The 25,787-nt window shown below is 33.2% G+C and overlaps 1 protein-coding gene across 1 annotated transcript; it reads left to right on the top strand.

The window, feature by feature from the left end:
* The first annotated feature begins 18,596 nt into the window (after positions 1-18,596).
* On the top strand, positions 18,597-23,045 carry LOC136272006 (uncharacterized). Its single transcript, XM_066072666.1, has 5 exons — positions 18,597-18,645; positions 18,952-18,985; positions 19,324-19,453; positions 19,957-20,153; positions 20,304-23,045. Exons 1-5 carry the CDS (start codon positions 18,597-18,599, stop codon positions 22,939-22,941), a joined length of 3,048 nt encoding a protein of 1,015 aa, XP_065928738.1. The 3' UTR covers positions 22,942-23,045.
* Positions 23,046-25,787: the final 2,742 nt, after the last annotated feature.

The following is a 25,787-nucleotide window of genomic DNA, read 5'->3' as shown; positions in this document are numbered from 1 at the left end:
TTTCTTTATTAATTAGTACTATTCGAAATTTAATCTTGCAAAAATGAGGTAACGATGCATGGTTCAAAATGTGTGTTATGTCAACAATAAACAGTATAATGTCGAAAAAAAGACTTCTTAATATTAGACTTAAAACCAAACAATATTAAAACCTCTAATTAAATAATATTTTGCTATTTTATGTACCACATAATGACGAGATACATGTGTATTATTTCCTTGAAGAGAAATCAGTTACTTTAGACAGATAGTCCTAACTAAAAACTCTAACGTCGTAGACATTACGACGCAATGAGAGATACACACAGTACTGGCGTGCGACCAGTTCTCACCGAGTACCATTTCTCGCCAGTGCATTGTTACGTCATTTTATCAATATATAAAATAATATACAAAACATGACGTAACAATGCACTGGCAAGAAATGATACTTGGCGAGAACTGGTCGCGCGCCAGTATGGGTTTAACTCGGGAAAAAAAACTATACAAATTAATATGTAAATATTCAATGGTGCAGACATATGATGTCCAGTGTTTTCATACTGTAAACGAAGAGACATACGGTTTAAAAAAAAACATTTATCACATAAGACCTAAATTATGATTGTCCAACAAATATGAACAAATGATATACTAAGTAATATGGTGCTGTTTTAGTCGTAAGATGAAAAGCACTAGAGACTCTGCATGGTATAACGATCGGTTACTTCTGTCAACTGTACGCACGTCATCTTGACGTCAAGATTTGAACGTTACTGTGCGCCATAGTGACAAAACATTTTTTTATCGGATAACAAAAATATTTTTTTATCAAATGGAATACTAAAGAAACGTAAAGAAACGTAAAGAAGTCTAACTAAATAAATCAATATTAGTAGTGATTTAAAATGAAAATATGATAGCCAGCAACATTCTCTTTGTATTTTTTGATCGACCCTCATATAATCATTGATTATTGATGGAAAGACAAATGAAAAATAATATACTTCCTAGTAATTATCTCATGAACAATTTGTCGATGTGATGGATATCGCAGTCTAATTTGCCTATTAATTATTTTCATTTCCCTACATTATAAAAAGAATTGAAAATAAAAACCAATAATTAAACCTTGGTTTCTCGAGATGGGCTAAAAATTGGGTTTTTCTAAATGAAAATCAAAGCAACTTGCCATGATGTCGTTGGTTTATAGTTGCTTTGTCTAATCAATAGTCCGTTTGATGTTCGCGGAATGCTTTACCACAGTCAGTTTGTAATTTGTACTGATTAGTGAATCAAATTAGTGTCGTAAGAATGACAATGGATGATTGTGATCTGTTTGTGACTTTTTTTCTCTTTTTTTTCTTTTTTGAGAATATATGCATGTATTTAGAGTCTATAATGAACAAATTTTTCAAAGCTTTGTTTGTGGTATTACGAATCCAGTTCTCCAATGTAAGTAAATGTTTCCCCAAGAATGGTTTCTCTCAAACGCCTAGAAAATGTCATTTGAATCAACTGAAAAAGACGAAACAACTTTAAACTGTGAATTTATCAGATGGACGACAGAGTTGACAGAAATCATACCAGTGTTGTTTCGCGTCTAATTTAGGATATTTCACTCATCTAGGCGTAACTTGGAAAGTAAATAGTAACGCTTGTTTTTGTGTTTTAAATATTAAGGTATGGATAAAGTGACAAAACTTGCTTGAATTTAGTAAGAGGAATACATGAATACTAGGAATACTTGGAAATGACAAGAGACGGGTATGTTGAAATATAATTTGATTGTTTACATTTGAGACGATGGGTAAGGTATATTTGTATCAAAAATCATTATTATAATTCAATTTAGGGAAGAATACATATGACATGAAAGCCAAGCTTATATAACTAACTATAAGGGTAAGGACTTCAGCATTATAAACTTTCATCACAATTTCAAACCAACACTGGTAAATGGAAAAGAACTTATTAGAGAAACAAATCCACAGTTTCTTATATATTCAACAATCTTAGGATATTCAATGTCTAATTAATGGATGTTAAGCAATTTCTAATCTTTTTATATTTATAATACTGTGGAATCATTAAAATTCGATTGCTTAAAATTTTACAGGTTCGTGGGAGGGGGGGTGTTATTTTGTGTATCATCCAATACTTCAAAAAGAAAAATGACTTTATGCCCATTTTTAAATCGTGGAGGATGAAAGTTCGTGCACGAAAGGTAAATTCCACGAAAATTGAGTCACCACGAAATCTGATAATTCCACAGTAAATATTTACTCAAAATAAAAATCAAAACCAAAATCACATGACTGATCACATGCTAGTTTAAAGTGTGCTGTATATTGTGTAAATGTATACATGGTTTTATTATGATTTAGGATCATATGCATGATTTTTGTTTATTTTTTAGGACCTGTAAAAAGTAAAATAAAATCAATTTGAGCAAAAATGTATACCTTATCCAGCAAAGTTTGTTATCAGTATCATGAAGCATTTTGTCAGGATCTTGTCGTTAATAGTAATCATTCTTTTTAGAAAAGAAGTTTAGGAAAAATGACTGAAAACTCAACACTGTCCCTTTTCGTTTCTAACAACACCAATTGGACTCGTAATTTAGAAAGTGGAGAACAAGACGAAACATACTTGGCCAGGGGAGTGGTTATGATTACCCTTGGAGTACTGATCGCACTCGAAAATTCAGCGGTTCTTTTTGTGGCATTCAGGAACAAGATCTTAAGGGAAAACATCCATTACAATTTGGTTCTCTCCCTCTCAGCAAGTGACCTGTTATTGGGGATCAACGCTACCATATTTGGTATAATTCATTCAAGGTTTTGGGTTTCAGGATTTGTCTTGTTAACTTTATGTAGGATTAATTACTGCATCGGCTATATAGCATTTCTAATGTCAATATGGCAAACGTTTTTCATTAGTTTGAACCGATACCTTGTGATTTCTGAGAAAAAGCTCAATCAATTGCTTTGGAAAGGAAAACGAAAATATGTAGTTTATAGTGTTACATGGGTTTGCAACCTTGGTTTGTATCTATCGATGATGGCGCCGAAAAGTGAAGGTGGACATGAATACGGGGAACACATATGTAACCCTATCACGGTATACGGGGATTACTTTGTAGTATGGAACGCTATCTTTTGCGCATCGATCGCAATTTCTCTCCTCTTCACATTAATTTTCTACATGCTAGCGTTATGGAATGTTCGTAAAAGATATAGCAGAACAGCAGACCAAAATCAACTCTCTGGACACCAATTTGGCGCCCGACAACAAATGGCAATTCGGCAAAGGAATCGAATTATGAAGTCCATGAAGTTGGTTACTATTGTCCTTGTGGTTTTAATTGTGTCTCTGTGTCCTACGTTGGCACTCGGTTTCACTCCAATCCTGCCTCCGATGGAATATCTGCTTCTTCTTTGTTTTTCTCTTATAAATTCCGCCGTAAATCCAATTATTTATTGCATTCAAATCGAAGATTTCAAAAACGAAGTTAAAAAGATCTTTAAAATCCGGCCTGCGTTGACAACCACGACAACTTTAAGTTCTCAATGAGGCAAGTTATTCTGAAAAGCACAGAGTATAAAATAGTTCAATAATTCAGAAATAAGTTCCGACTTTTGGCTTTGCTTTCTTATTTTAAGCACTTTAAAATATACATGACGTTTTTCATAATGATAAAATTTTGAATTTTTTTTTCATTTTTTCAATACTAAAGTCTTTTCAAACTCAGACTGACAAAATACATATTTGGTCTCATTCCTGTAACAACTATATCAAGTACGAACTTATTTATTTGCAAACGGAGAAAATACAAATTTGGCACCGTGATTTTATTCCTGGATTATCAACAACAGTGAAGACGACGGAATGGAGATTTGAGGGGATAAGATACAAGAAAAACTATCTCATTAAAATTACCTGAAAAGCAAATTAGAAAGAAAACTTACGAATTGAATGAACGAAAACAAATTTCTTACAGATATTTATACATTGCCACAGTTTATGTTTACATCTTTGCTCCATTTGGATGTGCTCGGGACACCTCAAACAATATTTTAAAGTTATCATTCGGGAACTTTTCTTGTCGTTTTCAATGCAAAATTCTCATAATTCCTACTTTTGGTTGTGTATTAAAACCTGAAGGGTAAAAGGGGCATTTTAAAACAAAACATATACTTTGTTCATTTTAGTGGAGAAACGTACATGTAGTTTGATCACAAATGTATTAATGTTTAACAAAACTATTAAACAAAAACTGTTTTAGGTAGAATTTTGAGAATGAGTATGAGTTTAATGTATTTAGCGAATATTTTTATATGGGATATTGTGAAAAATCTAATAAATAATGCTTTGGATTGCATGTGAGAGAATATCTTCTGAATGGCCGAAATCCATTTACTTCTATATCCATTGCAAAAGGATACGCAGCAGTGCCTGTTAAAATTGTAATTAACCTTACCCACGCGCGGCATATGAATATTCTTTCTGAATTGAGTATAACCATAGTAAGACATCATTTAACAGCTTTGAAGATCAAAAAAGTTTAAATTGAATTTCTAATGATATTTGTACTTACATCTTAAGAATTTAGAGAGGCATCAACCACTGACTTTGTTAGTTGATGCCATCTGTGAAGTGTTCAATGCAGTCAGCGCATGCCTAAAACACTTTTTTATTACTACTCTTTTACCTTGCAAGGGAGATATTTTGATAGAACTGTCCCCCTTTTCTGGCGTTATGTTTTTTTGGACAATATATATATTTATTACATACTTAGCAATAAATACAGGTTTTTTGCACGTGTGATACAGATGACATCACAAAATCCGTATCGGCCTCCGGGGCTGATACAGGTTATCAGCCCTCCAGGGCTGATACGGATCCGTATCACACCCCTTGCGGAACTCCTCTGCCTTTTTTCGCTTCGGCATTTTTGCATGTTTACAGACGAAAAATAAAACATTTTTAGTTACAGTCGACATTTTTAAGTGAAGTTGAAAACTTCAAATGCTAGCAAATATTTTAAAGCAGTCAACTTTAAAACATGATGAAATTCCGTCCTGTAGCTAGCTTTATGTTTGTTTAAACAAAAAGAACTCATATTTTTATTAAATACATGTACATGTCCATACTTTTTTCAAATGATATGAATAATCAATTTGTTCAAGTTGATGGATTTTCGTTTTAAATTTATTACTAAGTATGTAATAAATATAATAATAGATACCCTTTTCCATATCACAGCTTGTATCAGCCCTCGACCAATATCAACCCTCGGGCCTTCGGCCCTCGGGCTGATATTGGAGTCTCGGGCTGATACAAGCTGTGATATGGAAAAGGGTATGTATTATTCTCTCTCTCTCTCTATTTCTCTCTCTCTCTCTCTCTCTCTCTCTCTCTCTCTCTCTCTCTCTCTCTCTCTCTCTCTCTCTCTCTATCTATCTATCTATCTATCTATCTATCTATATATATATATATATATATATATATATATATATATATATATATATATATATATATATATTCTCGAACCTTGCTATTGTTTACATTTGGCCTGTGTTGATGATAAACACATTTAATCAATGTTATACATTATAAGCTATTTTCTTGAATTTAACGAAATGAAACTGTTTTCTTAAAATTGTTTGAACGTCAATACGTTTTGTCCGAAATATAAAAAGTAAAAATATATAAGGTAAGCAACAGATATGCTCGTAATATACTGAACAAGAACAAGATACTGATCAAGAATTAAAAATGAGAACACGTTTTTTTTTATCAGTTATATTATAGATATCTATCTTTCATATCTGCATAATAATAGTGATATAGATCATTTTTCAAAGATTAAATCTAAAAATGGTCTAGCGTATTCCAATAATTTCCTGGAATGCTATTTCAAAAGGAATCGGAATCGTCAGCAAACCTAATTAACTAAAAAGGAGTCGATTACTGTCTGTATGCATTTAACCCATCGGTTTCATTTTAAGACCAAATCCTCTGATCATCTCTTCCTCTTCGTTTATTACAACAACAAAAGAAAAACTGTGTTTTTCAATCTTTAAATTCAAGACTTAGAAAACTAATCCTAACTGAAACGAAATTACGGTACCCTGGACACATATATAAAGTTGCTTTAATTGGATTTTATTGATATTTGAATTCAATCGGAGGCTCTGGATGGATACTACATGTTAGTACAGGTACGGAATATGTTGTGTTGATTATAGCAAACACAAGAATTGTTATTGTTTAATGAAGAATATTGATGCTAGGTTAATTATACTTGTTTTTTGGTTGGATGTTTTGTTAGGTTTTTCTTGGGGGGGGGATTTTTTTTTCGTTTTTGTTATTGTTTTTGTTGGGGTTTCCGTGTGAACTCATCTTTTGTAAAAAGACAGCCAGATTTGCTACTCTTTTTGCTGAGAGAAGTGCAGATCTTTGATTTTTGGACCTCTGTTTTTAGATCTCACCGGAAGTAGAATTTGCTTCGATCGATAAAAGTTTCGAAACAATGGATGAAAACGTAACATTATTAAGTTCTGCATCAAACAACACTAATACCACTAACAATTTTGGCACACAGAGTGATGATGCTGAAGTAGTTTTAGTGAAAACCGTGGTCTTGATAAGTGTCGGAATACTGATCGTGTTCGAAAATTCAGTGGTTCTAGTTGCAGCATTTCGGAACAAGACCCTCCGGGAGAATATTCATTACAATTTGGTTCTTTCTCTCTCCTTCAGTGACTTTGTATTAGGAATCAACGCCAGTATCCACGGTGTAATTCATATAAAGGCCGGATTTTCGATTGACGCTATATTGACTTTGTGTAGGTTGAGTCTATGTCTTGGCTCCATAGCATTTCTGATGTCAGTATGGCAGACGTTTTTTATCAGTTTGAACCGATATCTTGTGATATCTGAGAAAAAGCTCAACCAATTCCTCTGGAACGGGAAACGAAAGTATATAATTTATGGTGCAACGTGGGTTGCCCACCTGGTTCTATATGTACTTAAGTTGTCGCCGAAAGATGATGGCGGAATCGAATACGAAGAACTGTGCAACCCTATCACGATGTTCGGGGAGGATTTTGCTGTATGGAACACGATCTTTTCTGTGTCGATCACTATTTCTCTCCTCTGTACATTTGTATTTTATTCATTAGCATTGTGGAATGTTCGCAAGAGGTATCGAAAGACAGAAAATCTTGATACAGCACAACAAAATGGCGCCCGACAGCAGATGGCAAATCGACACAGAAAGCGGATTGTCAAGTCGATGAAATTGGTCACCATAGTCCTTGTGGTGCTTGTCTTGTCACTGTGTCCTACATTAGCTCTTGGTTTTGTTTTCGACATGTCGCTCATAGAATACCTGGTTCTTATCTGTTTTTCTCTTTTTCATTCCGTCGCGAATCCAATTATATATTGCATTCAAATTGAGGATTTCAAAAAAGAAATCCAAAAAATGTTCAATTTTCCCTCAAATCAAACGATAGCAAGAGCATCCAGTACATAGAATAAGAAAGCAAATAAAAGTAAGAATTATAATTTTTAGGACATTACGTTGATTACGGTAATGCTTTATTACTGTATATTACTTGCATTGATTGATTTCTTTGAATATGATTTAATTTGAATGTAGCCAAGTGGTTAAAGTTTGGGCTAGTGAATTGCAAATTATGAGTTTAAATCCTACTGGAGCTTTTTCATATTTACTGAAATAGTTTTGAAAATCATATTTTTTATATCAAAAATTGCATATTTTTCGCCGATTAGACTTCTATATTTCTTACACAACGTTACTTTCTGCTGATTGAGAAATTATTTCAAGGTTTTGTGAAACGCCGTATATATATAGAAGAGTTCATTGGTTGAGTGAGATGAATATGATATCCTAAAATAAGAATTATTCTGGGAGATGATTGGATAATTATGATACACTAGAAACAGATGTACACAAACATAACAGCAAATATTTTTAAAGAGCATAATTATTTTTCCTAATAACGAAAACCATACTATCAAAAAGATTCCAAAGAATGGCGATAGTTTGGGGATAAGAAATATATATCTAAAAATTCAATTCAATTAGTAACGACAAAAGCCTCTGCAGGATTCGGATCACATATCAGTCACTTTATTCACAAGGCTATGGAGTAAGTTACATATTAGCGTCGATCAAATCCTTTTTATAAAATGAAATGTCGTTTAAATCAAAGCTTATGAAAAGTTAGGAATAGCTTTTCAAAAAAATTGCTGTTGTGTTTGTGTACATTTGTTTCTAGTCTGTTACCGTTTTCCAATCATCTCTTAGATCGCGATTTTGCATAAAAGTTTTTTTCAACATTGGTAATTTTTTACCCTCTACAATCTTTTCTTTACTTTCAGATCTTATGTTCAAGTTAACGATGATTTAATATTTTTAGAGTATCTTTTTTAATCTTTATTTTTTTCATGACGGCATTTCTCAAGAAAATAATTGATAGATGTCATTATGTCCCTCCCATTAAACCATTGTGACGTCACTTGAACCTGGAAGAACTTTTCAATTGGTCCAGCATATTTTTTATACATTAGCGCAATGGACGTTAGCAAAATCGGTACACAGAGATAATGTAATGCAGTGAACTAAAAATCAAATTGATTCGTTGAATAACATACTTTGAAATTTAAGTCACTCAGATTAACGGTAAACTATTTGATTATGAAAAATATAATGATTAATAGACTGTACATGAGTCAAATAAGCAACAATTTTGATTACTTTAAATTCCTAATTAAACGAGAGGAATTAATATCCGCGTAAAATCGCGAGAAGCATCCTTCGCGGATTTTAAAATCTCGCCATTATTTTCTGAGAGTTGAAAACTATGAGAAATAAGGAGAAAAGTTCCACGTTCGCGATTTTAAATTCTCGCGATTTGACACAAACCAGCGGGGTCGCGGAATTAAGTACTCGCGTAATATAAGGAATTTACAGTAAATGAAATGTACTTTAAATCAATTGTAAGCCATTTTGTGATGATGTGCTATTCCATCTTACTGATGACTTTACAAATTAAATGACCGTAAGCATAATCTATTTACAAAATGTATTCATTAAAAACTATTTTGAATTAATTCTTAGGTGTCAGAATATAGTATTTTTGTTCATTCACGGATTAGAAGCCAATCCCTTCTTATTTTAAACTTATTTAGTTGTTAGAGATAAGGGACAAAATCAGCAATTTTACAAAATCAGTGTGACTTTGTTTTTCAAAATGCAGTTTTACATTGAACTTGTTACTGGTTTATAGTTCTTCAAATATTAATTTTATATTCACTGATCAAATATTAGAATATATATCTTAGTAATGCAGTTTTTGTTGTCACTTACAGAAACATTTTATGTGAAAAAAAAACTTATATTTGCATATCTCTATACGTTTTAAATTATTAAAGTTTTATAAAGTATTATTATTTTCACTATAGCCCTCAGACCATCAAAACGTCGGGATTCTGTCATTACTACTTACGTGTGAGTTCCTTTGTAAGGCGTGACTCATTAAACGATAGCAAATTCGAAAGGTCATTTTCATGGTTTTCTGTTATGATATTGGAATGTCTTTCTCTTGCCATGGATTCTTTACAATAAAAATATATATCAAATGTTTATCAAATGATTATTTACGAAGACTTAAGAAGATTTATAAAGAAATTTAAAAACATTATTTTTCCAAACTCTACCTGTAGTTTACACATGGTCCGTATTGATGATAATGCACATTTAATCAATGGTATGGTTAATACAAATATTTTTATTTTTCAATTTAAAAAATGAAACTGTTTTCATGAAACTGTGGGAATATCAAAACGTGTTGTCTGACATATATTGAGATAAATATATAAGGTACAGTATAGATATGCTCGTTATATACTATGTACAAGAATTCAAACTGAGAACACGTTATTTTTGTTACGTTATAGATATCTATCTTTCAGAACTTCATGATGACAGTGATATAGATCGTTGATCTAAGATTAAATCTATCAATGGATTGTCTTGTTCCGATAATTTGCTGGAATGCAATTTTTAGAGGAAAAAGGAATCGGAATCGCGTAGGATTTTCAATGATAAAGCCCACCAAAACTAATTAACTAAAAGGGCGTCTATTACTGTCTAAAGACATTAAACGCATTGGTTTCATTTCATTTTAAGACCAAATCCTCAGATCCTCTCTTCCTTCTCGGTCATTACATTACAACAAAAGAAAAACTGTGTTTTTGAATCTTTAAATTCAAGACTTAGAAAACTAATCCTAACTGAAACGAAATATTGGTCCCGCTGGAAACATGTATGAAGTTTCTTTAATTGGATTTTATTGATGATTGAATTCAATCTGAGGCTCTGGATGGATGTTGTATGTTAGTACAGGTATGGTATATGTTGATTATAGCAAACACAACAACTGCTAATGCTTAATGAAGAATATTGTTTAATCTTACTTGATATTGTCTTTGCTATTGAATTCACTTTTTAAGAAAAGAAAAACAGATCTTAAACTCTTTTTTGAAGAAAGCAGAGCACGACTTTGGTGTTTGGACGACCGGAGGTGAAATTTGCTACTATTTGGAAATGTTTCGAAACAATGGATGAAAACTTAACATTATCAAGTTCCGCATCAAACAACGCTAATACCACTATCAGTTTAGGCACTCAGAGTGAGGATGCTGAAGAAGTCTTAGTGAAAACCGTGGTCTTGATAAGTGTGGGAATACTGATCGTGTTCGAAAATTCAGTGGTTCTAGTTGCAGCCTTCCGAAACAAGACCCTGCGGGAGAATATTCATTACAATTTGGTTCTTTCTCTCTCCTTCAGTGACTTTGTAATAGGAATCAACGCCATTATCCACGGTGTAATTCATATAAAGGCCGGGTTTTCGATTGACGCTATATTGACTTTGTGTAGGTTGAGTCTATGTCTTGGCTCCATAGCATTTCTGATGTCAGTATGGCAGACGTTTTTTATCAGTTTGAACCGATATCTTGTGATATCTGAGAAAAAGCTCAACCAATTCCTCTGGAACGGGAAACGAAAGTATATAATTTATGGTGCAACGTGGGTTGCCCACCTGGTTCTATATGTACTGAAGTTGTCGCCGAAAGATGAAGGCGGAATCGAATACGAAGAACTGTGCAACCCTATCACGATGTTCGGGGAGGATTTTGCTGTATGGAACACGCTCTTTTCTGTGTCGATCACTATTTCTCTCCTCTGTACATTTGTATTTTATTCATTAGCATTGTGGAATGTTCGCAAGAGGTATCGAAAGACGGAAAATCTTGATACAGCACAACAAAATGGCGCCCGACAGCAGATGGCAAATCGACACAGAAAGCGGATTGTCAAGTCGATGAAATTGGTCACCATAGTCCTTGTGGTGCTTGTCTTGTCACTGTGTCCTACATTAGCTCTTGGTTTTGTTTTCGACATGTCACTCATAGAATACCTGGTTCTTATCTGTTTTTCTCTTTTTCATTCCGTCGCGAATCCAATTATATATTGCATTCAAACTGAGGATTTCAAAAAAGAAATCCAAAACATTTTCAATCTTCCCTCAAATCAAACGATAGCAAGAGCATCCAGTACATAGAATAAGAAAGCAAATAAAAGTAAGAATTATAATTTGTAGGACATTACGTTGCAAAATGGCAATTTGAATGCTTTATTACTGTACATTGCTTGCATTGATTGATTTCTTTGAATATGATTTAATTTGAATGTAGCCAAGTCGTTAGAGTTTGGCCTAGTGAATTGCAAATGAGTTTAAATCCTACTGGAGCTTTTTCATATTTACTGTAATAGTTTTGAAATTCACATTTTTTTTTATCAAAAATTGCATATTTTTCGCCGATTAGACTTCTATATTTCTTACACAACGTTACTTTCTGCTGATTGAGAAATTATTTCAAGGTTTTGTGAAACGCCGTATATATATAGAAGAGTTCATTGGTTGAGTGAGATGAATATGATATCCTAAAATAAGAATTATTCTGGGAGATGATTGGATAATTATGATACACTAGAAACAGATGTACACAAACATAACAGCAAATATTTTTAAAGAGCATAATTATTTTTCCTAATAACGAAAACCATACCATCAAAAAGATTCCAAAGAATGGCGATAGTTTGGGGATAAGAAATATATATCTAAAAATTCAATTCAATTAGTAACGACAAAAGCCCCTGCAGGATTCGGATCACATATCAGTCACTTTATTCACAAGGCTATGGAGTAAGTTACATATTAGCGTCGATCAAATCCTTTTTATAAAATGAAATGTCGTTTAAATCAAAGCTTATGAAAAGTTAGGAATAGCTTTTCAAAAAAATTGCTGTTGTGTTTGTGTACATTTGTTTCTAGTCTGTTACCGTTTTCCAATCATCTCTTAGATCGCGATTTTGCATAAAAGTTTTTTTCAACATTGGTAATTTTTTACCCTCTACAATCTTTTCTTTACTTTCAGATCTTATGTTCAAGTTAACGATGATTTAATATTTTTAGAGTATCTTTTTTAATCTTTATTTTTTTCATGACTGCATTTCTCAAGAAAATAATTGATAGATGTCATTATGTCCCTCCCATTAAACCATTGTGACGTCACTTGAACCTGGAAGAACTTTTCAATTGGTCCAGCATATTTTTTATACATTAGCGCAATGGACGTTAGCAAAATCGGTACACAGAGATAATGTAATGCAGTGAACTAAAAATCAAATTGATTCGTTGAATAACATACTTTGAAATTTAAGTCACTCAGATTAACGGTAAACTATTTGATTATGAAAAATATAATGATTAATAGACTGTACACGAGTCAAATAAGCAACAATTTTGATTACTAGTAAATGAAATGTACTTTAAATCAATTGTAAGCCATTTTGTGATGATGTGCTATTCCATATTACTGATGAGTTTACAAATCAAATGACCGTAAGCATAATCTATTTACAAAATGTATTCATTAAAAACTATTTTGAATTCATTCTTAGGTGTCAGAATATAGTATTTTTGTTCATTCACGGATTAGAAGCCAATCCCTTCTTATTTTAAACTTATTTAGTTGTTAGAGATAAGGGACAAAATCAGCAATTTTACAAAATCAGTGTGACTTTGTTTTTCAAAATGCAGTTTTACATTGAACTTGTTACTGGTTTATAGTTCAAATATTAATTTTATATTCACTGATCAAATATTAGAATATATATCTTAAGTAATGCAGTTTTTGTTGTCACTTACAGAAACATTTTATGTGAAAAAAAACTTATATTTGCATATCTCTATACGTTTTAAATTATTAAAGTTTTATAAAGTATTATTATTTTCACTATAGCCCTCAGACCATCAAAACGTCGGGATTCTGTCATTACTACTTACGTGTGAGTTCCTTTGTAAGGCGTGACTCATTAAACGATAGCAAATTCGAAAGGTCATTTTCATGGTTTTCTGTTATGATATTGGAATGTCTTTCTCTTGCCATGGATTCTTTACAATAAAAATATATATCAAATGTTTATCAAATGATTATTTACGAAGACTTAAGAAGATTTATAAAGAAATTTAAAAACATTATTTTTCCAAACTCTACCTGTAGTTTACACATGGTCCGTATTGATGATAATGCACATTTAATCAATGGTATGGTTAATACAAATATTTTTATTTTTCAATTTAAAAAATGAAACTGTTTTCATGAAACTGTGGGAATATCAAAACGTGTTGTCTGACATATATTGAGATAAATATATAAGGTACAGTATAGATATGCTCGTTATATACTATGTACAAGAATTCAAACTGAGAACACGTTATTTTTGTTACGTTATAGATATCTATCTTTCAGAACTTCATGATGACAGTGATATAGATCGTTGATCTAAGATTAAATCTATCAATGGATTGTCTTGTTCCGATAATTTGCTGGAATGCAATTTTTAGAGGAAAAAGGAATCGGAATCGCGTAGGATTTTCAATGATAAAGCCCACCAAACCTAATTAACTAAAAGGGCGTCTATTACTGTCTAAAGACAGTAAACGCATTGGTTTCATTTTAAGACCAAATCCTCAGATCCTCTCTTCCTTCTCGGTCATTACATTACAACAAAAGAAAAACTGTGTTTTTGAATCTTTAAATTCAAGACTTAGAAAACTAATCCTAACTGAAACGAAATATTGGTCCCGCTGGAAACATGTATGAAGTTTCTTTAATTGGATTTTATTGATGATTGAATTCAATCTGAGGCTCTGGATGGATGTTGCATGTTAGTACAGGTATGGTATATGTTGATTATAGCAAACACAACAACTGCTAATGCTTAATGAAGAATATTGTTTAATCTTACTTTATATTGTCTTTGCTATTGAATTCACTTTTTAAGAAAAGAAAAACAGATCTTAAACTCTTTTTTGAAGAAAGCAGAGCACGACTTTGGTGTTTGGACGACCGGAGGTGAAATTTGCTACTATTTGGAAATGTTTCGAAACAATGGATGAAAAATTAACATTATCAAGTTCCGCATCAAACAACACTAATACCACTATCAGTTTAGGCACTCAGAGTGAGGATGCTGAAGTAGTCTTAGTGAAAACCGTGGTCTTGATAAGTGTGGGAATACTGATCGTGTTCGAAAATTCAGTGGTTCTAGTTGCAGCCTTCCGAAACAAGACCCTGCGGGAGAATATTCATTACAATTTGGTTCTTTCTCTCTCCTTCAGTGACTTTGTATTAGGAATCAACGCCATTATTCACGGTGTAATTCATATAAAGGCCGGGTTTTCAATTGACGCTATATTGACTTTGTGTAGGTTGAATCTATGTCTTGGCTCCATAGCATTTCTGATGTCAGTATGGCAGACGTCTTATATCAGTTTGAACCGATATCTTGTGATATCTGAGAAAAAGCTCAACCAATTCCTCTGGAACGGGAAAAGAAAGTATATAGTTTATGGTGCAACGTGGATTGCCCACCTTGTTCTATATGTGCTGAAGTTGTCGCCGAAAGATGAAGGTGGAATCGAATACGAAGAACTGTACAACCCTATCACGATGTTCGGAGAGGATTTTGCTGTATGGAACACGATCTTTTCTGTGTCGATCGCTATTTCTCTTCTCTCTACATTTGTATTTTATTCGTTAGCATTTTTTAATGTTCGCGAGAGGTATCGAAAGACAGAAAATCATGATACAGCACAACAAAATGGCGCCCAACAGCAGATGGCAAATCGGCAGAGAAAGCGGGTTGTCAAGTCGATGAAATTGGTCACCATAGTCCTTGCTGTGCTTGTCCTGTCTTTGTGTCCTACATTAGCTCTTAGTTTCGTCTTCGACATGACACTTACAGAAAACCTGGTTCTTATCTGTTTTTCTTTCTTTCATTCTGCCGCAAATCCAATAATATATTGCATTCAAATTGAGGATTTCAAAAAAGAAATCCAAAGAATGTTCAATTTTGCCTCTAGTCAAACGATGGCCATGGCATCCAGTCTATAGTATTTTGAAGAGAAGAAAAACTAGACATTACCTGTTAATGGTTGATTGATATGGATATGATTTGAGAAAAATTGTTAATGTATTAATCCTAAAACCATTCTATCTTTAATCTGAAATATATTTATGATAGGTTTTATCAATAAATTGTATAGAAAGAAAAATGGTGTATAGAATTATTTTGTGATATATAAATTTTTTCCTACCATTTTTCCTTTAATTTGGAATTCAGGAATGATGGTCTGACAGAAATGAATTTAGTATTTGTTGTTGCTTTGTGAAGAGCATCTGGCGAAGCTTTCTCTTCTGTTACTATTACCTCTTCGAAGATTTACTTTCGTTGAAATCCATCTTTAATCATTGTTATCCCTTTTTAAATTTGGAGAATGCTACTAAGTATGCTTGGCACAGACAGAGAAAATATGATGCATCTGTAATTTTTGCAAATCCATTTATCCCATTAAAGTTTGTTAGAATCTTTACAATTAATAAGACACAGATAGAAGAAGTGTGCTTCGTGTACCCATATATGGAGGCTGGATGGTCAACACATTAACCTTCAGATCTACCAAAAACTTTCAAGTAATGATTTGTATACATATGAACTACTTTTTAATAAAGAAAAAAATCCATAGGTTTTACCTTTTAATTTCAGTTTTTCACTATAATTTTATATGGATCTTTTCTAAGGAGGTCAATTATATACAGTCTGAAAATGGCCACTACCATTGATCTCTCTTAAGGTGGCTCTATACACCACTTTTTGATGACGCAGTACGCAAAAAAGTAAATCTGGAAACATGCATTTCCGGTACTGGCTGATTTAAACTGAGGTGAATTGTATGGGAACCGCTATTTTGAAAAAATTGTTAAATGGATAGATTTAATTTGATAATTGGTAAATTCATTACTTACAAGTAATGTGGCATGTGACACCTTCACGTTGTGTGGTATTATTTATCGAAATAAACAATAAAATCAAGTATAAATTTTTAAAAAGTTTTTTTAGCATCATCGATATGTTACACCGTAGCGCAGTGGTTTAGTGGGTTCACTACAAACCTGTAGGTCATGAGTTAGATTCCCGTTGAGAACAATAAATTTTTTAACTTTCCAAAAATTTCTAAAACGTATTTTTTGGTTGAATGCCGTGAAAGAAAATTCTAAACAGGTGAAAATATTTCAATTATAATATACTTTAATGCACATTAATATCGACAGCTAACGGGGATAAGAGGGTTGCTTTGAATTTCTCTCAGGTTGGGATACATAAATCCTATTAGCCTAGTCAATGTTCCCCTTTATTTATTTAACTTAGTTTTGCATTAAAGCGAATTTATTCGCTTATACAGGGCAAAGTCTATAATGAAATATGTATGTATTTATCATTCCAACATTATATTTAGGAAATTTTCTTCAACTCAGAAATGAAAAGTCCCCAAGGTGTTTTGGCCTTGGGACTTAGGAACGATAACCCTTACATGAGGAACTTTCATACCAAATACAATTTAAAAATTTTTTTGTGTTTATTTGCAATGGTTTTCATTCAATTTTTTATGTCACATTTATTAAAATACATTTTCTTATAACACCAAGCAACTTTTTCAGATGATTTGTCAACAGAGTAAGAAAAAATGAAAAATAATGTTTTGGGGAAAGACTAAAAAAAATTGCAATAATAACATTTTTGAATGTTAAGAAGTGTTATATTTTTTTTATGTGTCCGAAGGAGATATCCATCATATGACAAAATAATTTCTCTCAATTTGTTGATAGCTGTCTTTTTAAAAAATATTTTACAAAAACACGAAAAAACATTAAAAAATTCTTTAAAATTACCTATAGTATCCCTATCGTCATTTTAATATTTGATAAGTATATGTTTTGTGGTCTGCTATTGAAAATTGGAATAAACTGTGGGTGTATAGAGCCACCTTAATCATTATAATCAATATATCTACAATCATGTATATGTATCACATTCCTTTTATAGAATCCTCACCTTCAGGCCTTCGTTCTAAACTGATGGTGATTTCCAATATTTACAATGTAGCTCTTCTTCTATACTTACCATTCATTTTATTGTTCCTTTCGATAAACAATACGTCACAACTTGGAGGTGTCCCATACCACCTTAATTAATAACTCTTCGTACTTTTTCTGAGTTTGTTATATTTTTCTTTCCGTATACTATTATATTAATGCGTAAGAAAATGGGTATCATATTTAATTAATATCTTAATTCTTTTTTCCGCCTTTTCTTTCTTTCATGGCGGCATAATTGAAAAAAAAAATTTGAATTACACTAGAGGCAGGCTATAGTAATGCTAATAAGATTATTACTTTACTACTGTCATATTGTAAATTTGGAATTAACTAGATAGATGTAAATACAAAATCTACAACATGACACCAGCAGTTGGTAACAATACAATCTAAGTCAAACAGTGGATGGAATGTATCTTGTATTGGAATGTAATGCTTTTTCATATAAAATTGAAAAAAAAAGTCATTTATAGATTCTAGATATATGTGTAATAGACAAAACACTTTTGAGATCTGTAAATTAAATCTGAAAACGTCTCAAAAAGCTGTGTACGAATGCTTATTATTCAAATTTAGGAATCGTACTGTCCATATTACAAATAAATTTTATGAACGTGTATATTTTTAAGCATACTTAATACGTTATATAATGATGTATCTAATCTTCTACTATCGTTATTTGTTATATGTATTATCTGATTATATGTATCTCATGTTTTCATGATAACAATAAAATGAATTAAATTCTATTCAATTCAATTCAGTGGAATTTATATACGTGATGTGATACTAAGGCCAAAAAAAAAAATATTCCTGTTTCCTGTCGCCCGACCGACCCTATATTTTAACCCCCGACCCTAAAATTTTTTTCGATCGCCAAGGTTTTTTTTCCCGGAAATATTAAGATTGACCGACAGGTTTTAAATTTTAGCTAATCGGTCTTCTAAACGTTTGAGAATAAACCCTGACCTGTCTTGTCGATAAAGCGCACGATAAACATTGACTGCGTTAACATGGCGTGTCCGGAGACAGCCAGTGTGCTGTCTCTGGAATTCCAACCTTGTATACATTTGAAAGATGGCAAGAAATTTATCACTAGCGTAAAGGATTCAACAACATTTACACACCTCTTTGAATCTTACCATGATTGTCAGAATAATTCAAAAGAAGCAGAATTTACGGTGTCTGCACAAAATCAAACAAGAATACACGGTTCCTTATCGGTGGGGGAAGTCGTTCGCAACTTTTCATTAAGATCCTTTTTATTCATATGCAAAACAACCGACGATCCAGAGCTTAATAAACTTCAACAACATGCTGCAAATGCGACTAAAAAAGCTGTAAACGCATTTGAATTGCTGATGGCAGGTGGCCGTTCTATTCCCGACAAGAAACGTAGCAGGTATGTATCAAACTACAAACAAAGTACTTGACCATGCATACAGTTTCAAGGACATTTTATTTACCGGTATCAAGCAGCAAATGTGGGGTATATTTTTGTTAGCATATTAAAGAGATTGTTCTACATCAAATGATTTTAAATATTAAATAAGGTGTCAAAATATTCTGACATATTAAAAAGATCTTTTAACAATATACATTGTACATGTATGGCTCAATATTAAGACACTTTTTTCTTTGAAGAAATATATGCTGTTTGCTTAAAATAAGGTGCAAGTGAAATTTTTTATATTAAATGCTTGTGTTGTAAATAAATAGATTTTACTGAACTTTTTCTAGCTCAGGGGTCAAAGGTGGGCTTTCCAGAAAGGATGAGTTGTACAACAACTTAATTGAGACCTTTTTTAAGCAACACAAGTTGGATCTTTCTAAACCAGTGCTACAGACAGAGGGCAGCTATATAGTTCAAGTATGTGTTCCAAGGAAATTAATTTTAAAGATGATACTTCTTATTAAATTCATTTTGATGCAAGTTTAAAGATTGTTATTTCTCTGACAGATTTGACTTTTACTTTGGTAAGTTTGAAACTATGCAAAGGGATTGGTCATCTATGCTATTGCTAGTTAATAGTCTGTGCACTTATATATGGTTTTGTGTGTCTTCCTCCACTCTAATCCTTCAGTCTTCATTAATTCTCATCCTTGTATCTTCATCTTAAATGTCGTCATATTAATATATATATTTAACAAACATATACCCGGTACTGCTTACCAAATCTAATATAAAGATACATGTGCTATCCACAATGTACAGTTTTATATCAATAATGATAAATTTGTGCCTTCTTTTTTATAAAGACATGTATTATTATATTAAATATTAAGTGGAAAATAGAAGATAAGATGTTCAACTTAGATAGTTAAATGTTTAAGTTAACTTGATGAAGGCTTATAAGATAGTTATTATTTCAGGTGTTATGTAACGCGCTGTGGTACATTACGAACCAACATTTGACTATCAACGATGCTGCACATGACAGACAGGATCTAACTCCAATTCCTGATGCATTTGACATGTACCAAGGGTTTAATGAGGTCAAAAGGAAGAAAATGAAACAGATGCCTCTTGATGCTGGATGTCTTAAATCTCATGCAGAAACTTTATATAGGTCAGTTTAAATTTGTGCTACAACTCTTTTATTACTAAAAAATATAGTAAACGATCACCTTTTCAATATTTATTTTTGATGAACCAAAGATTATTTCTTATGCAGTGGCAAATTGTTAATGCTTTTTAAATATGAATATCATTTTTGTAGTGTTCTATTGAGACCCATAACTTCTTCTACTGAAGCATGGAGGAAGGGAAGTAAAGAAATTCAGGGCCTGGCTGACTGTTTTGATTCCTATAGCAACTACCTAAAAAGAAAGAATGAAGAAATGCAGACAACTCATGCAGAGATGCATCCTGCAAGAACAATTGCTGAAGATGCAACTATTGAGCATAGGACACCATCATCATTGGTTAAGCAGCAATACCACCTGCTTGATGCTATCATAAAAGGAAAGGAAGTTGGAGAATTTTTTATTTTTGATGAAAAAGAGCATGTTAATGAACCATTTATTGACTCAAAGCAGAAATACCGATTCCTTCAGGGTCTTCAGCTGTCTGTTCCAATAGACATACTTAAATTCAGTCCAGGTGGATCAACAACATCCTCATTCATAATCTGTAGAACACTAGAGAACCGTGCAGAGTCACAGATATTAGTTCAGGGTGCCAGGTTGTTGCAGACAGCAAGATCAGAAATTCAGGAATTTCACACCCGAGAGATGAAAAAAACATTCAAAGAGAAGATTAATAATATAACTTCCTTGTCACCATCTGTTATAGAATACATATACAAGGAGTTGGCATTTGATGGCAGTCAAACAACTAATCCGGTTATGCAAGAACGTTTACGTCTCATTTCATTAGGCCATACAGATTTAATTGCAGATCTAAGGCATACCAATCCAGGAAGACCAAACACGAAGTTTGATGTGTTTTTTGAAAAGCTTCAAGAAGTTCTTGAGAATATTACAGCTGCTGATGACAGGAGACATGGCCATGCACATCTCAGTGAATTCATTTCAATATCAGACATGATCCAGAGAGCAGTATCTACTTGTCCACCTGGTACCCCTGTTCCTTCAGCAAGTCTTGTAAAACTACAGTTTGCACCGAGAAATCCATATTGCCATGGGGCTTTGAACTTTACATCTCGTTTAAATGTACAGTTTAAAATTCAAAGAAGACAACTACGCACAACTCATCCTGACAGTCATTTCTGCAATGCTCAGTTTAAGTATCTAAAATCATTTGCTGTAGAGGAAGCTGAAAGATGCATGATGGTATGCTGCGATGATAAGGCAAAAGTACCAATTGGTGATCCTGGTGCTTCAGTATCAACAGGAGTAAGGGGAAAAAAATCAATTGTACCTACTTCCAGCACCCTTGTTGCCCTTGATCACGACATGACACGGTGTTCACTCACACCATCAGTTGTATTACAATGCGAAGTGCCAAAAAGTGTTGACAAATCTTTTGTACGTGGAAAGGTTTTTACTGTGCTGAATGATTCAATTTTTCAGACTGCATCTCCTTTTCGTCATGCAGCATTCCTTTCAAAGATGATGCTTAGTTCAGGCAATGATCCTAAGCCAATGCTGTTGAAATTCACAGACGGTGGAGTAGATCAAAGAAACACTCTGGAAGCTGTTAAACTAGCAAACATCTGCTTGTTTAAGGAGTTTAACTTGGACCTTTTAATCCATGCTCGCTGTGCACCAGGCCATAGTTATACAAATCCAGCAGAGAGGGTGATGAGCATTTTAAATCTAGGACTACAAAATGTGTCTTTAGAAAGAAAACCCTGTGAGAAAAAGATTGAAGATGCTTTGAAAAACAAGAATAGCATGGCAGAAGTCAGGGCTTTTCATGAAGAAAACCCCAACTTTAGAATAAGACAAGGGTGGACAGAATCTCTTGAGGAAGTAAAAAGAACCATTCAGAATAGATTTATCAGATTGAAGCTCAAAGATGAACCTGTTCAGGTCTTAGATCCTCTCAGTGACCAAGATATTGAGGTAATGAAACGACACCTAAGAGAACTATTTCCAGACATGGACCGGACAAAATTGCAGAAGACACACACTAGAAAAATCAAGTCATACCAAGATTGGTTGGACCGTCACTGCAAATCTACACAGTATGTTTTCCAAATCAAGAAATGTGACAATGTATCTTGCTGCATTCCCCCTAGAAATTCTCAACCTTCATGGCTACCAGACCCCCAGTTAGATGCCACAGGTGAACATTATCTTCCATACTCAGAGGTGAGAGGGAAAGAAACAACAGAAAAGGACAGACCAACCCTGAAACTTTTGAAAAAAAAGAAACCACTAGTACCTGCAGAAGAACCTGCAGAAGGCGTTGATTGCTCGACTGTGCTGACAAATACATGTAAGAATGTTGATGTACTGGGATATACTGAGGAACCTCAATCAACACCAAGTCTGTGTACTGTACAGAATGCCAGATCAATTGTAGAATGCATAGAATGCAGGAAACCGCGTGTAGTATACTCAAAATACAGATTAACTGAAAGACAACAATATTCAATTGTATGTGACCTTAGTGAGCTAGAATACACCTGTGGATCACCGATACTCCCTCCTTCAAATCCATTATATAAAACGGTAATGGCGAGGTCAACCATCACATGTGAAAGTCCGGTTGAATTATCCTACTACAGGAGTGGTCTTGGCCATGCAAACCTTTGTTCATATTGTTGTGGAGAGGGGGAAGTTAATAAAGAACTCTTGCAGAAGTTCAAGACTGTTCTTCCCATCTGTGAAAGCTGCATCTTGCAGGGAAAGGACATTATTACACAGAGGCCCTATGGAAAATTTTAAAGCTTCATCTGAGGCCTGAAGACACTGTTTCCCCTATTAATATGACACATGTTTCAAGTTTAAAAAAATAAAATGTTTTTTAAAAATAAAATGTTTTTCCTACCTACCTACCCTATTTTTTTTGGTCAGGTGACAGGAAACAGAGATATTTTTTTTTTTGGCCTAAATGTAGTACATGTTATTTACATACTAATCTCTATTCTCCAATGCATATTTTTGAAAGTATAACTTTTTATTTAAAAAAGCAGTTAATTTCAATTATATTTATAATTTTAGCAAGAAAATAAAATTAACTAGAGCAGAGCTCGTGGCAAAGCCACGAGTAGGTCTTCCGTTGTTGCTGCGAGTTGAAAATGTATGTGATATGGTGTCAATAATTTATAATGACTAAACTTTCAGTTCTGCTTTTGTTATAAAAATGTGTTGTGATTGAAAGCCTGTATATAAAACGTGTTTTGAAAAAGAAAGAAAGAAAATGTTTTAGGAAAACTATCTGTCGAACACAGTTTATGTAATCGTTTCAAACATTCTTTAAAAAATGAGATGTTTAATGGCGAGTTAAATTTTCAGAGGGTAGCAAGCATTGTTACATGTACTCATGAATCATGTGAGGAATTGTGTTTTTTGGAGTTGATTTTAATAAACTCTCCTATGCAGTTACTCTAGCATACCGAAACTGAAACTGTGTTTGCACCTAAGCACAAATCATCGCCGCTGACAAGACTTAGTTCTTGAAAATAATGAAGTATTTTTTTAAAGGAAACTTTTTTATAAATACCTTGGAAATAGTCAGATTTTAAATGGTAGGAACAATTTGAAGTTTTTTTAGTCCTGTGTATTCCTACGCCAGAGTTCAATATATAGTCTCGTTCAGCCATCGGCTGTCTCCTTACATCTCCGGCAAGTACAGAGTCAGTCTATATTTAGAGGTCGCATCATCAAGCTATCATGTGACCTGGTATCTCTTACTTGTCGGAGATTAACGGAGACAGCCAAGCATCTGGTTGAACGAGACTAGAGTTCATTATTGGTTGGATCCATACAATTTTTGAAATATTCGGAATACCAAAACATAGTTTGATGAAATCAATTCTATTTTAAAATATTACACAACATGATTCATTAGAGGTTTTCTCAAAATTCTAGTCGGAACAGTCAGAGAATTCATATTATAAAAATATGCATAATTCAAATGCAGATTATAAACTACTTGCCAAGCAAACTAGCATATCGTTGATTTTAAAATAAATAATATTCGATAAAATCAACTCTCGTCAGTACATCAGTACTTTGATTTAAAAACCGAACCCGACGACAAAACACGTAACCTTTTCTCTAAGATAACTTCTTTATTTAAAAATATTTCTAAATTTTTGAAAACTATGTGCAAGTTTAGAATTGTTGCGTGATGACAAAATTTACAGACCCTGAAACTTACTACTACACCAAAAAACGTGCGACTTACTTGCGAGAAACGTTTCGGGTGAACCGTGAAGCGTTTCGTGTGATTGTGAAGCGTTTCGTGTAAACCGTTTAGCGTTTCGGGCAAAGCGTGTAAATCGTTTCGGGCAAAGCGTGCGAGAACCGCGTGAAACATTTATCAGATTTCATTCGGAACTCACTGACACTTCAATTCACTTTCAATTGATGAAAGGGAATATATCCAAGATATCTTCATTGAACAATTTTCACTCATAAAATTTCACAGGAACGAAAACAATTTTTTTACAGAGATTTATAATGGGAAATGTTTACATCTTTTCTCCGTTCGGAAGTACTCGGGATACCTCGCGCAATATTTAAACGTTATCATCCGGGCTTATTAATGGCTGATGCAATGCAAAATCCCCGTAGACTTTCAATATTGGGATGTGTATTGAAACCTGAAGCGATAGAGGGGGCGTTTCAACACATATAATCTGGACGAACGTAGTTTTAGCACAAAGGTATTTACTATTATTGAAATATCAAGCAAAAAGTGGTGGAAGAAAAAACTCGGGACATAGTATATCTTATAAATTTATGAAACTTTGAAGTGTTTTGAAATTCTTTAACCAGGGAACAACGATGTCTATATATAGATCAGTAATAGGATAAGGTAATGTCAAACATCGAAGACTGTACGAATATTTAAGAAACTGTTTTTATTACAAGTGTTACCGTTAATAATTAAATCAAAGTTTGCCGAATCTTCCTTGAATTAAACAAAGGTTGTAAATTTACTTTGTATAAAATCTTTCTTCATGGTTACTCAGTGTGAAACATTCTTTACCTTAGACGTTTTACTTTTCCACTAAGCATCCGCCTTCGTTGCCTTTCCTTTACACTACATCTAAATTCATCATGTTCATAAGTGATTACTCGTTCGCATTTTAAAATATTTAATGTCCGTATTCTCAGACTCCATGCTAGGAAATTTAGTTGAATATAAGCTACGTCATTCTTATCCATTTGCATGTTGTCGACGGCGCGCGGCCAAAGAAATTTTCACAATCGTTCTTTAAAAAGCTTTAAAGTTATACAATATAGGATACACATGTAATTTTTATATGCAGACCTTAATTAATTTGTTTGCAAGTTTATAACTAATGATTATTCCTTTATCAGCACCACTTATAATTTACTCAACTCTCTCTCTCTCTCTCTTTTCTTTCTCTCATTCAAGTCACGAGCGGCAATGTCTTAACTCCGCCCAGCTACGATCTGATTGGACAAAGGTCAGTGAAAACATTAGGTAGAAACTTTTCTGGAGTAAACCCCTATTAAACGCTTCAATGTACTTCGCTGAAACTTAAGGTGCCTCACTACACCGTGAAATAGTTTCTCAAATCAGCAGAAAATTACTT

This window comes from Magallana gigas, chromosome 10 (assembly GCF_963853765.1).
Source record: "Magallana gigas chromosome 10, xbMagGiga1.1, whole genome shotgun sequence".
NCBI classification, from domain to species: domain Eukaryota; kingdom Metazoa; phylum Mollusca; class Bivalvia; order Ostreida; family Ostreidae; genus Magallana; species Magallana gigas.
Note: the sequence above shows the minus strand (reverse complement) of the source record. Positions and strands in the feature narration are given on the sequence as shown.